Source organism: Aulostomus chinensis, chromosome 17, assembly GCF_037954235.1.
Source record: "Aulostomus chinensis isolate RoL2024-O1b breed Wild chromosome 17, RoL_Achi_v1.0, whole genome shotgun sequence".
In the NCBI taxonomy this organism is placed as follows: domain Eukaryota; kingdom Metazoa; phylum Chordata; class Actinopteri; order Syngnathiformes; family Aulostomidae; genus Aulostomus; species Aulostomus chinensis.
In genome coordinates this window covers 4,605,442-4,619,696 of record NC_141336.1, presented here as the reverse complement: position 1 = coordinate 4,619,696, position 14,255 = coordinate 4,605,442, and the positions used below count along the sequence as shown (strand labels likewise).

Sequence of the window (14,255 nt, the reverse complement as noted above, 5' to 3'; positions counted from 1 at the left end):
ATGCTGGCTCTCATATGCTGTTGCTCATGCAGGTTTTGCTTTCCCTTTCATGTAGCATCAAAAAGCAAAAAGGCACTGGTAATGGTACTCCTGGTTTACTGGGACGGGGTTCGATTCCCTGCGGTGTCTTGCTGATTGATTGGCCATTTCCTGAAAGGTGATGTCACTTCCACTCTTTACTCTCTGTTTCAATGGTCATGAAGGGATGTGTGACACCTACATTTAGTGATATCTGTCCTTGACATGGACGTGGTTCCACTTGGTTCTTTGCTCTCAGCTTCGTAGACTTGTGGTAGGAAAAGACTCAAATTAATACAAGAAAAAAAGGAGAACTAGAACGCCACGAGCAGCTCAACTCTAAGCATGTGATGGCTTCTCCTTCTCGCTCTCCTCTCTCCTGCTCAGTGTGCCACATGTTCAGTCACTCCTCTGCCTCCTTTGGTGGAACAGATAAGTGCGTTAAATGTAGTTTGTTTGTCGCGTTGGAGTAGAGGCTTAACAGTTAGCTTAACAATTAGATCCAAACAATTGGCCGCTACAGCTGCTGCAGCTGTTAGCTGGTGTGGACTGCTTTAGCTTAGCCCCGAGCGGCCGGGAAACCAGGGCGGCTGGGTGACTGTCCGAAGGAAACATTGTCCTGAACAGAAGCCTGCTGTCAGTGACCAACCACCAATTCATGTCTCGAATAGGTTCTGTGTTCATTTGCGAAGACGATGTCGGACTCTGTCGTGCCTCTGGACCCCTGTCTGAGGGGACCAGCGACGACATGTTTAGCCGTTTGTCGTCGTTCAACCGCTGGCTGTTGAGGTGGCGTCCAGCAAACCAAGTGGGCTTCATAGATAATTGGAAAACTTTCTGGGGGCGACCTGGTCTGATTCGGAGAGACGGCATCCATCCCACGTTGGACGGAGCTGCTCTCATTTCCAGAAATATGACCCAGTTTATAACGGAACCAAAACCCCCACAACCCAGAGTTCAGACCAGAAAGCAGAGCTGCCGTCTTACACGCGTCTCTGCGCGTCCGTTAGGGCACTTACCCACCCACAACCCCATAGAGACTGTGTCTGTCCCCCGACCACGTCAGTTTATTCACTCCAATTCTACTTGTAGAGGAGTCACTCAGAAAAACTGAATCAAAATGAACACAACCACTAAATTAACTCAAAAGAATATGAAAATTAGATGTGGACTATTAAAGGTGCCATAGAGAGGTTGGACGGGGTATTAATTCTTGTTCTGTGGTGTGATATGTCACCCCACAAAAAATGGTTGGGTCTGTAATGGCTCAGAAGCTTCCTAAAAGGCTCTCTGAAAGCGCTATGTTACCATGTTGGGTTTAGACTGCGTCGTTTGTCCCTATTGTGGTCGTTTCTGACCTCATCTGGCAACCTTATTATTTTCGCAAGTGCATGAGTTTACTGCGATCGGTTGCCGTGGTTTATGTGGCAACCTCATTTAACCACTACCTGGTGATTGGCTGCCCTCACTGTCATTGAAAAGAAAGGACTCCCACTCTCTCGGCTAACTGTCGCCGGTGCTAACTGTGACCGCTACTGTCAATTGACAACATTCCATATCATACAACAACATTCGTAAGATAAGATACCAAGTAGCCACGGTCCATTCGCGGATCCAGCCGTATATGTTCGAGCCAGAATCGGAGGAGGAGGAGGAGGAGGAGGAGGAGGAGGAGGAGGAGGAAGAACAACAACAACAACCAGACAGGCTTCAAGTACACGTTTCTCAATGGTAGGTTCTTTGTTTGTTTTTGCAGTAGCATGTTGCTATATTATTGTACTAGTTATGATGCTTAAATTACACTCAAGCCAAAATAAATAAATAAAAACATATTTTTAAAGGCTTTGTGGTTCATCACACTTCCTTTTTGTTTGGGGTCTAACTCATCAGGCTAAACATTCATGAAATAAAGGTGCTGGGTGGGTCAACAATAATGAAGGCTTGGGGCTATTCCCTGCTTGTGGTTTGGAGCCAAAAGTCCGGTGTGAGTTCAGAATTGCTGTACTAGTCTTGGAACATAAAAGTGGTATTGATCAAGCATTCATAAATAATAATATTAATCATAAATATGTATCATTTTAATAACAAATATTTATCATTAATAACAATTTATCGATCAATATTTATCATAAATATTTAACAAATAGACTGGGGAATGACAGGAACAAGAGTACTACATAAGAAATGGTGACTATATTATTGCAACTGTATGCCCTTCAATGCAGCCACTTTAGGCAAACCCCATCAGTGAAAGCAAAGTGTGACATCTGATCAATCACTGCCTATTTGTCAATAACCAGGTTCTTATGTGGAAACTGCGTTCGTACGCCCACGGAGAGAGAAAACATGTGCTGCAGAGAGATCGAACAGGTGCTAACAAATGAACTCCATCCACCTGCACACAGCCAGGACACATTTTTCATGTGAATGACTCGTATAACGTTATGAATGCATTACCTTGTTTGGCGACGCAGGTTACACGACGAGTGAGCCAGGTACCCAACCACATAACATGCATGACTTACCATCCTGGCCTAGAACCAGTTTGTCTCAATATATGTGCGCTCCAAAACGCCTTGAATGTCTACAGAGCCGACCACGGCCGTTTGACACTCCAAGGAAGGGGAAGGTATGGCAGATGATCACCCCCTGATAATGTAATTACACTACTACTACTATTTCTACCACCACCACCACTGTTAACTACAATCGGTTGCTACATGCAAAGAAAAAGGGAAACAGAAGTACAAGCCGTTTATTTATTTAGAACAGTAGTTCTCAAAATGTGGTCCAGGAACCACTAGTGGTCTGCGAGACACTTGTCAGAGAACAATAACAATACCACAATACTACTACAATAAGGCAGTACTGTAATTTCACATAAAAATATAATTCTATATGTATATAAATAACAACTAAGATTGTGGCGCCTAAAACTTGAGCGAGCCCAGCAGGTGGTCCCATAAAAAAACAAAACATGTTGGGACAAAGGGGTCCAGGGTCTGGAAAAGTTTGAGAAACACTGATTCACAGAATCAAACAGCATAAACCACACTCCAAACTGTATAAGAATGAATGTGCATTATGGCTCGCAGGCAGTGCAGATTCTTGGCCTATCGCTGGTTTGTGTCCTTAGCTTCCTGAGGTCGGCCTGCTTTCATTCATTTTTTTCCCACAATAAAGATCTAATTTCACTCCAGCAGCCGTTCTGTCTTGAATTCTAATGACATTAAAGCTCCAGAAGATGGTGAAGCAGGACTGAACAAACAAGCGTCAGATATTTAACAACATAATACGATGAAGGAAGCATTGCAGAGTTACATGTCGTATTCATTGGTTAAAAAAAAAAAATCATGAGACCATTAATTATGAGTGATATCACAACACGATCAAATCACTGCAACGTGAATATTTTTGAGGCCAATTGGGACGTTTTTGGAAGATGAAAAAAAGTTAAATTTTGCTGTTAATTACCCCAAAGGTTTTTTTAAAACATTTTTTTTGTCCCAGCGAGACAAAAAAAATTAGTCTTCAAAAAATAATTCAACCATCCATAAGTTACCTAGCCCTTTATTAGACAATTTCTGAAACAATATTTAATAAAAGCTTTCACATGGACAGATCAACATTGGCAGCTGCCATCTGTGAGAGGTGGTAACAAGGAGGACATGGGACGATGTTTTGGTGCATCACTAATTAGTGTTTGCTTTCTCTCTGTAGCCCACTTGGAAATCACTGACGTAATATGAAGATATTCATCTGAAAATATATGATTTAAGATGAGGCATGGCAATTAGATTTATTTAAGCTTGTCCATGTGCACAGCAACTCAAAAAGCTTCAAAAATCTCAGAAATAAATGATGGAAATGCAAAGGAAGCAGAGTAAAAACAGCAATAATTAAAATCAAAATCACATTTTGATCAAAACAGATGGATTGAGATTCATGTCGTGAAACCATAAGCTGTTATTTTGCTTCTTGATTGCTGGTGACGTAAGCTGCTGTAGCTATCTCAAACATTTGTGAAAGTTTGCCGTCTTCTCGCTCTCTTGCTATGACTGGGGGGGGGGGGCAAAAACCTGCTGCAGGGTGGGAACTTGGAAGCACCGCCACAAACTGAACTGCTAACGATTGATTTTAGAGGAATTGTGAAATGATGACATAAAAAGAATTCATTTTTTTTTCCATCAGAAGAGTTTTCTCAAATTTCAATAAAACCTTCTAAATCTGAGATGGTTTGCTCATCCCAGTCCTTCATGGAGAGAGAACTCGAGACTTTCACTCAAAGACTCGTCCTCTTGAACCTCCTCCTCCTGCCGGGTCTTTGCTGCTGGCAACGAACAACAGGAAACTGAAAATGAGTGCTGAAGGCATTCATTTGAATTAGAAAACAGAAGATGGACCCTGAGATGAACACAGCAAACCTACCTTTCTTCATCTTGCTGTGTTTTGATGTGGATGTGATGGAAAGTCTGAAACCTTAAATCAATATGAATGCGATCGTATCCGTATCCTTTCACTCCTGGTCAGTGTCACAGTAAAAAATGAGATTTGCAAACAGCCTCTGTGGTGCATCTGTGGTGTCCCACCTGACACGTCTCTTTGGTCTTTTGGAAGGAAATAATTTCCCAGGATTCTTTGCACCCATGTTCATTTTATCCCTGTTTTTTGTCCTGCACAGAAGTTCTGATTGATGTTTCACAACTTCGTGGTTTGTCTGTGACCACACACGTCATATCAAGGTTATCTGTATCTTTTTTAATGTCAAAATACACTGATATCATCTACATATAGAGTTATATACCTATATCTCTATATGTAGAGATATAGGTATATACATGTATATATACATAATTATATGTAAATGCATATATTGATATGTATATACATAAAAACATATTTATATAAACTTCATTTATAGAATAAATATGATAAAATATGCTCAAAATGTTTCAAAGCTGACTCTTGCTGCTCTGACAGTCATAGAGGGAACATGTTGGGGTCTGGTCCCTGCCGCAGGCTGGAGTTTAAGCCTTCATCTGAATATCTGGTCCCTGGTGGCCATTTGGGACCTGACCAAAGCTGGTAGGTCCACAGAACAGGAGCAAAGAGGACTGGCATCTGTGGTAGCATGAGTCCGCCGCAGTAGAGGTAGGGTAGTGGGTAAGGAGGCAGGATGGGAGGCATCATGACTCCTCTGTAGTGGGGGTACTGCTGATCATATGGGAGGTGAGACGGTTGTCCTCCCTGGTGATGCAGGTTGCCTTGGTAGTATGCCTGGCCCCCCTGGTGGTGGGGAGCATTGTTGAAGGTTCCCTTGCCCCACTGGTAATGGGGGTCCATTTCATGGGTTGCATAGGCCCCCTGGAAGTATGGGATGCCTTCAATGGTTGCTCCATCAACCAGGTGATGGGGGACACGTTCATGAGTTGCATGGGCCCCCTGGAAGTGAGGGGCACCATCAAAGGTTGCTTCATCAACCAGGTGGTGGGGGACACCTTCATGAGTTGCATGGGCCCCCTGGAAGTGTGGTGTGCCTTCAATGGTTTCCTTGTCGACCTGGTGGTGGAGGGGGCCTTCATCAGTTGCCTCTTGAACTTGATCGTGGGGGACAGCGTCAAAGGTTGCCTCGTCAACCAGGTGGTGGGGGGCCCCTTCATAAGTTGCATGGGCCCCCTGGAAGTATGGGATGCCTTTAATGGTTGCCTTGTCAACCAGGTGATGGGGGGCCCCTTCATAAGTTGCTTGGGCCCCCTGGAAGTATGGGATGCCTTCAATGGTTGCTTCATCAACCAGGTGGTGGGGGGCCCCTTCATAAGTTGCATGGGCCCCCTGGAAGTATGGGATTCCCTCAGTGGTTGCTTCATCAACCAGGTGGTGGGGGGCACCTTCATAGGTTGACTTGTCAACCTGGTGGTGGATGAGCCTTTCGTTTTTTGGCTCACTCACCTGGTGGTTGAGGGAACTATCATACGTTGCCTGCCCCCCCTGGATCTGGGGGGCGCCCTCGTAGGCTGCCTCGTTAACCTGCTGGTGAGAGCCACCTTCAACGGTTGCCTCATCAACTTGCTGGTTGGAGGCACCTTCATCGACTGCCTCGTCAACCTGGTGGTGGTGGGGACCTTCATCGGCTGCCTCATCAACTTGGTGGTGGTGGGGACCTTCATCGACTGCCTCTTCAGCCTGGTGGTGGTGGGGACCTTCATCGGCTGCCTCATTAGCTTGGTTGTGGTGGGGAACTTCATTGGCTGCCTCATCAGCATGGTGGTGGGAGCTACGCTCATCTGTCAGCATGTCCCCATCATAACCAGGGATGCGTCCGTAGATGTCCTGTCTCCCCTCATGCTCGGGAAAGTCGTCATTCTTCCTCCACCATCTATCCATGTGACGCTGGGGGATGCGTCTCATCAGAGGGAAGTATCTGGTAAAGGCACGGGCCTTGCCCCTCTGAAAGAATTGGCCTCCACAGCGTCTAACTTTCCTGGCACGGGCCAGTTTCAGCTTGTAGTCCCCGTAAAAGATACGTGTTTCAAGGATTGGCTGAATGGGGACATCCTTATCGAAGTGCACAATTGCGTATCCTCTGTAGCCTCGTTTGTGTCGAATGGCATTCACGCGTCCAAATGTCTCAAAGTAGTCCCAAATTTCATTTTCCACCACGTGCTCGGGAAATCCAGTCAGGTAGATGGCGTGGGGATCAATGACAAGTTCTGTCTGCTGGTACTCCATCATCAGTTATCAGATAAATGTGTTCACGACTGTTGTTCTGAAAATATCTTTATGTGACCAAGCTGGCAGATTTATTTATACTGTCAGAGACAAAGAGGGTTTAATTCATCATTCTGACTTGAACACTGAGAGCACCAGACAAAATTCTGAGAGCTCAGAATTTTGACTGCATCACACACACACACACACACACACACACACACACACACACACACACACACACACACACACAAACCTCAAATGTTATTGTTGTTTGTTGTTCACACCTTTTTTGCCTGTCCCATTTTTTTTTCCTTTTTATTTTTTTAATGAAGCAATGAACACAATTCAGGAAACGTGTACAGCTTCAAGGAGTTTAAATAGCCAATGATGGAAAGAAGCAGGGAGAAGAAAACCTTCCTGTTCCTGACCCTTGGGCATCAATAAATCATAGGTTGTCATTGTCTGTCAATCACAGTTTCTCAGTAACCAATGACAACACAAAACACAGTCACAGAAATGTAGACAAACCAGTTACCTGATGCCTTCATTCCATCTAATCGTTCTGTCTTTATAATTAATGATGGGATGTTCTTGAGCCTAAAGATATTCGTTTAGACCTTTCAATCAGTCGGTGAGGAATTCGACAGTTAAACCACAATACCAGAGACACACATCTGCTCTGAAGTATTGGTGCAGTCTGATGCTTCAAATTAAGTGTCCCTCCAGGCTGCTCCGCCTCTGAATTTAACAATTTTTTGTAAATTTTCTAGTAATATTCCCCTTTTCCCCCTTCTATGTGAAGCTAATGAGGCCTGTAATTCAGTTCTATCTGTAAGTTTTAACAGTCCTGATTCTCCCTGGGCTGGGCTCCAACCTGCAGGAGGTCTTCTCAAGGAACAAAACTAGTAAATTGTCAGACGGTCCGATGGTCCACTCATCATCCTTGTCCCGTCTCCAGTGCGTCACCAGAAAAGAAACCGAGCGTCTTCTCAGACCATCGCAAAATGCACTTGAGAACAATATACTGTATATATATGTATATTAATACAAACAATCAACTGAAATACAAACATATATATGCGTGTATGTATGTATATATATATATATATATATATTAACTGACGCCTTTCATTCTGGAGGACAGTGTCCTTTTGTCACTGCTGTATAAGTAGTGGTTTGATCCCTCTGATATGTAATCACGTATGACATCAATAGTTTATGATTACTAAAGCAGCCACGGAGGAGCACATGGAGGTCGAGCTAGTTTACACGACTGTATACACAGTTAGCTAGTTTTTATATAGAATATATGACTGACCATCTTCCTCAAAATGTAGCCCTCCTCAATGAGTCCCGTTGAGCCGTGTCATCCAGTAAAGCACACAAGCACACAAAGGGGATGAAGTCAGGGTGAGCAAACTGGACTTTACATCTCACAACCCTGCACACATAAAACCCAATAACTTCATAAGTTGATGGATAATGTCATCAAATATCGCGACTGATGTTGTAATAGCATCTTCACCGATGCATCAAAAAGCAACAAAGGAACTGGTAATGGTACTCCTGGTTTACTGTAAGCCACGCCTATGGTCAGTTTAGAGTCTGGATTAACCTGGTCCCCTCTTGATGTCTTTGGACTGTGGAGGAAGCTGGAGTACCAGAGACAACTCACGCAGGAACAGGGAGAACATGCAGACTCCACCCATAAAGATCCTGTGCTCCAGCCGGGGCTCCAACCTAGAACCTTCTTGCTGGGGGGGCCACAGTGCTGACCACTGCTCCACCGTGCTGCCCTCGAAATAACCTCTTTGTATATACGTCTATGTGTGTATTTGTATTTTTCCCAGTGTGTAAATGAATTTTTTGGATTGTTCCTCTTCTCTGAGTGAGTCTTTATCCGGCCCCTGTCAGTCCTGGATACGTATGAATGTCTGCATGTTAGGTTCATTTATTAATGCGACCGACTGATTTGTGTCCATTCATACAGGAAGAACTGCACTCCATCAAATCTTTTTAGGCCTGGGTTGAAACGTCCAAGATGTTAAAATTTATTGACTTTTCCTTCTTTTAGATTTGAACTGGGAAAGTTAGATTTGAACTAATAGGACTCTGTTGTATGGTTTGTTTTTTATTGTCTCTGAATGTCTCCAGTAGCTTGTTGGGCTCATCTACATGAGAGTGATGTGATTGGTTGCTGGCTTGTAGTCGTTGCTCTCAGGCAGATTTCCATTCACAAGAACTGGTAGCCTGAAGAAGGTCTAGGACTGAAGCGTCAAGATACTGTTGAGGTTGGACAGAGTGTGGGAATACTTTTGTTACATACAAGAATTAGATTGTATTATATTTATATGTAACATCGGAAAAAACAGTTGTGTACATACTTATGCTGCTTATTTTTTATTTTTATACATTTTGAAATACAGATGTTTTAACTTTTCGATTTATCTCATTAAAGATTGATTGATGTTGCACTTTTGTCTGTCTTTTTTCTCCCCAATGCTGCTGTAACAACAGAATTTCCAGAGTCCAGGATGAAGAAAGTTTATCTTCTTTTATTATAATATTTGTTCAATTTGAATTGAAAAATAACTAATTGGTGTGTTGGTGATGAGGCTTTTTTCAAATTACAGGAAGCTATTATTTGAATTTCCATTGCTGCACAACATCAAAGATATTAAGGGGTGACGTCATTGTGATTGACAGCATAAAGCCGTCCAGTCACTTGATCAGTTAGTTGGTTCCTGGACTCCAGACAGCAACCTGCTGTCTCTTGGTCAAGAATCAGCTTCATTAAACACTTGAGACATCAACACAACACCTTCTACCAGCAGCTGTCATTTGGTGAGTTCAGTAAATCTTCAACATCTAGTAGTAAACTGTCTGATGGGTTTTCTTCAGGGGGGGGAAATAGATTGTTGGTTTAGCAGCACCCCCACTAGCATGTCCGCTAGCGTTAGCAAGCCTCACTGCTAGCAAGCTACCGGTCTCTCTTACCACGTTGGCTGTGAATAATTTACTTTAATTTCATTAAAAACTGTAGCTTTGAAGTTGAGAACTTGAATTGTGAACTTTTGAAAAAAAATTGTCGCAGATCTGTGTTTTATTCCTGCTGTGGGTTTGTGTCATTATCAAATGTATCTGCATTTTAAAATTCAAGAAATGGGAAAACTGCATGTAAAAAACATACTGTGGTATCATTTCTGACATGAATCTGGGTGTATCAATAGTACCAACACAGTTTTTATCTTCATATGAGTGTATTATTTTTATTTGTGTGTTTGTTAATTTAGCTAGCACTCCTCGTTAGCGCGCTTTGTTAGCATTAGCATGCCGCTCGGCTAGCAACCGACTGATGCTTTTTTTCTCGGTTTTTCTCTGAATAATTCACTTTAATTTCATCAACAATTATCTGACAGACCATTTTCAATGTAACATTGTCCTGCTTTGAGGTTTTGTTGGTGTAAAAACACGTGAATGCTACAGTCAGTCTGTCTGGAGGTCTGTTTATGTTTGACTTCAAAAGTCAAGGTCACTGACAGTCCCACTTGCTGACACAACCACCATGTTGTTCCTGCATTGGAGGTTTTTAAGGTTGAAGCAAGTGTTGATTGACTGACCCTGACACAGGACTTTCAGTAACATGGCTTTCTGACGGTCAAGACTTTGTTGTACGTCTGCTGCTTAAAGTGAAAAGTCAGAGAGACGATCCAGAAATGAACATTTCAGGGATTTATAAAGACTCGAATGTTATATTTTCTCTGTTCTCTCAACAGAATATTCCATCATGGGAGAACTGAACCCTGGTTTCAGACTGGGGGATATCATTTTTACTGAATCCTCTGTGTACACTGTGGAGAAAATCTTGGGGGCTGGCGCTTTTGGGGAAGTCGCCGAATGTTGGAGGAGCGACACAGACAAAATGGTCGCAATAAAACGGATCCGGGACAAACAGAACATCCTGGCGGCAAAAGAGGAGGTGAACACAAGTTCCTTTGAACAGTATTTAACTTCCAGGGCTCTGAAAATCCACCACATTCCAATACAGGTTGTTTTCTCTCTCTCTCATACCTTTAACAGGAGAAGATGCTGAGATTATTGATGAGCAACAACGGCAATAATTTCAACATTGTTGGATGGAACGGGTCGTTCATCCACGAGGGAGCGTTCTGCATGGAGTTTGAGAGACTGGACATCAGCCTCTTTGAATTCCTGGGGCGGCGCCGGGCTCTCTCACTCAGAGAGATCAGCCCCATCCTCCATCAGGTGTGTTTCCACAGTTTTTAGCTTAATTTACCAACTAAAGTGGGAAAATAGAAGACTAAAAGTTTTCATTTTAAGAACTAAATGTTCACGTGTATTTTGCTGAGTATGAAGCCAAGTGGTTCCATCAGGGAGAGGATAAATTGGTGGATTCTAATCAATGGAAGTAGATGCTAAAGGTGACTCAGTCATTATTTGCAGTGTGAAACTGCAGGTGTTGGGTTGTCCTGCATCACTTCATTTGTATTCTCTCATTAAAAACTACAATCACGCCAGGCTTCGTTGTCAACTGCCAAAATATGTTTTAAATACACAATGTTACATTTTCCACTGTGTAAAAACGATCCTCCATCACATGTTGATGACGTTCCACTGCAGTGAAGCTGACTTAAAGGTTTCTATTTTTCATGGTTTCAGCTCGCAACGGCGCTCCTTTTTCTGCGGAGCCAGAGAATCGTCCATGCCGACATGAAACCAGAGAACATCATGATGGTGGACCATGTCAGGCAGCCGCTCAAAGTCAAGCTCATTGACTTTGGGTTGGCGTTTCAGGTCTCAGCGAGCCACATCGGAGCGGAGCTGCAGACGCTGTGGTACAGGTTAGTAACAGAGACACTGGAACCTCCATTTTCTTCTGTCAGTGGTGAGAACAGGAGTCATGTTGTGGTTCTCTTCCTCTCGTCAGAGCTCCTGAGATCCTCCTTGGAGCCCCGTTTAACGAGGCCATCGATGTGTGGTCTCTGGGGTGCATTGCTGCAGAGCTGCTGACTGGGATCCCACTCTTCCCTGGGCACAGTGAGGCTGAAATGGTCAGTATGGTGCAGTGCTTCACTTGGAAATTCACAACAAGCAATGGTGATGTAAAGAGGAGTAGTGAGCGAGAGATGTGTCACTCATTTCAAGTATTCTTTTGTGTAAAGCAACAAATGGAGGTAAAACCTGGTGCTCTCATTGTGTCCTTCCTTCAGATGGAGAACATCCTGAGGACAGCGGGGCAGCCACCCGACAGCGTCCTCCACCTTGGCCTCTACACCCTCTACTATTTTTATGCCCAGGGTGAGGAAGGAGTCTTCAAGCAGTGGACAGCAAAGGTAATTCTAGCAACTGAGAAGGACTTCATCCCTCCATGAGGTCCTTCAGTCCGTCAGCCTGCATTTAGCTCTCATGTGCTAACTGAAAAATGTCTTTTCTGTAGCCACACGTGGAGGTTCCTGACCCCATGAGGACCCTGATGGATCTGGTTATGGTGGGCTGCACCAGAGCACGAGAACATACAACACAACCGTCTCTGAGTTCCTAACCTTTAAGTTTTATTCTGTTGCCACACAGATGTTCTTGGAGGGCCAGGACCTGGATGACCTGGCAGACTTCCTGGACCTGCTCAGTCAGATGCTGGAGGTGGATCCTGAACGCCGCATCACGCCGGACCAAATCCTCCAGCATCCATTTCTAACAGGAAGCCACCAAGTAGGCCCCATCACCAGCAGCCCAGCGCACCACTTTGATTGGTTCGTGTTCATCAGTGCTGATGTGAAGGTGTTGGACTGTTGTCTTTCAGGCTTGAATCCTGCTTGGACCAAATGGCTTCCACTCAGGCAACGGTGAGGAGGACTCCTGGTCTATCCAGGTGAGTTCAGCTGCTTTCACCTTTCATCCTGGGGTCAACTGGCTAAGATGTTTAGCCTAGCATTAGCATGCAGCTTAGCACTTGATTTAAAAGAAATGTCTTTTGCTAGCAATAGAATAAAAACTTTTGTCCATCTTGACTTAACATTTTAGTTTGAAAGATGCTTTTGTTGGATGAAGAAGAGTTATTTTACGGCATTATATTGTTAAAATACTTTTGTGTCAAATTTTCAAGTCCATTCAGGGCAGAATCAGCAAACTGGATTAGTCTATCTATGGTTTTATGTTTTGAGAATGAATGTGAGGCAAAGAAAACACATCATTTTAACTTCCCTGTTTTTGACTTTTGTCAGTGGTTAAATTTAAATGACACTATTGACCGTAAAGCTGTTGTCATGTTTGATTGTAGGCTAAATAGGTCATGCTAATTAGCTTAGCATTAGCATCTGTTCTTATCATTTCAGAGTGAAAAACCCTTTGTGTTAAGTGAAGCATGGACGCACTTTTCCTGCATCATCCTCTCCTACCAGCTCAGGGAGAGGGAAGGTAAGAGGGAGGGAATCATTTTCTCTCATGTGGTTTCGTTTCCTGCATCACAACAGCATTTAGAAGTAGAACATGAATTGGCTCAGTTACAGAACGTGACCTGCAGTCTTTGCAGGATTCAGCTCTATTCCATGGAACCAGTATAACCAGTGTGATCATTATTACCAGTTTTATCGGTTTATGATACTTTTAATCATTTGGAATTTTAATCCCACCATATTTTGCCACTCGTCGACGTCGTATAATAATTGTAGTCTGGTAGCCGTCGGTATTTTAGTGGTTTGAATGTAAATTATGCTGCCAGTCTCACTCTGTACAGGAGAGGTCCTGCTGTACTTTGTGCTCAGACCAACATTCCACTTTACTGATCCATTTCTTCCTCTCCTGTTTTGGAGGAGAAATAGATCAGTATTTGTCACTTTGGTCTCTACTGCGTTTTTTGGGGGGGTAAAGTCAGGCGGTGTAACACAGACGTTTCTTTTCTGCGCCCATCAAGACACTGAGGTTTCTCCAACACCTGAGGTCTCCTGGTTCTACTGGTCCAGTGTGAATCGGGCTTTCAAAGCTCATTGTAGTCAGGATGCCACAAAATGCAATGCTGGCTCTCATATGCTGTTGCTCATGCAGGTTTTGCTTTCCCTTTCATGTAGCATCAAAAAGCAAAAAGGCACTGGTAATGGTACTCCTGGTTTACTGGGACGGGGTTCGATTCCCTGCGGTGTCTTGCTGATTGATTGGCCATTTCCTGAAAGGTGATGTCACTTCCACTCTTTGCTCTCTGTTTCAATGGTCATGAAGGGATGTGTGACACCTACATTTAGTGATATCTGTCCTTGACATGGACGTGGTTCCACTTGGTTCTTTGCTCTCAGCTTCGTAGACTTGTGGTAGGAAAAGACTCAAATTAATACAAGAAAAAAAGGAGAACTAGAACGCCACGAGCAGCTCAACTCTAAGCTGGTGATGGCTTCTCCTTCTCGCTCTCCTCTCTCCTGCTCAGTGTGCCACATGTTCAGTCACTCCTCTGCCTCCTTTGGTGGTACAGATAAGTGCGTTAAATGTAGTTTGTTTGTCGCGTTGGAGTAGAGGCT

At 43.6% G+C, this 14,255-nt stretch overlaps 1 protein-coding gene across 1 annotated transcript; it reads left to right on the top strand.

Moving 5' to 3' along the window:
- Positions 1–10,516: 10,516 nt before the first annotated feature.
- On the top strand, positions 10,517–12,556 carry LOC147246078 (homeodomain-interacting protein kinase 1-like). Its single transcript, XM_086183437.1, has 8 exons — positions 10,517–10,708; positions 10,810–10,995; positions 11,410–11,591; positions 11,678–11,801; positions 11,961–12,083; positions 12,188–12,238; positions 12,322–12,459; positions 12,551–12,556. The coding sequence occupies exons 1-8, from the start codon at positions 10,517–10,519 to the stop codon at positions 12,554–12,556; spliced, it is 1,002 nt and encodes a 333-aa protein (XP_086039563.1).
- Positions 12,557–14,255: the final 1,699 nt, after the last annotated feature.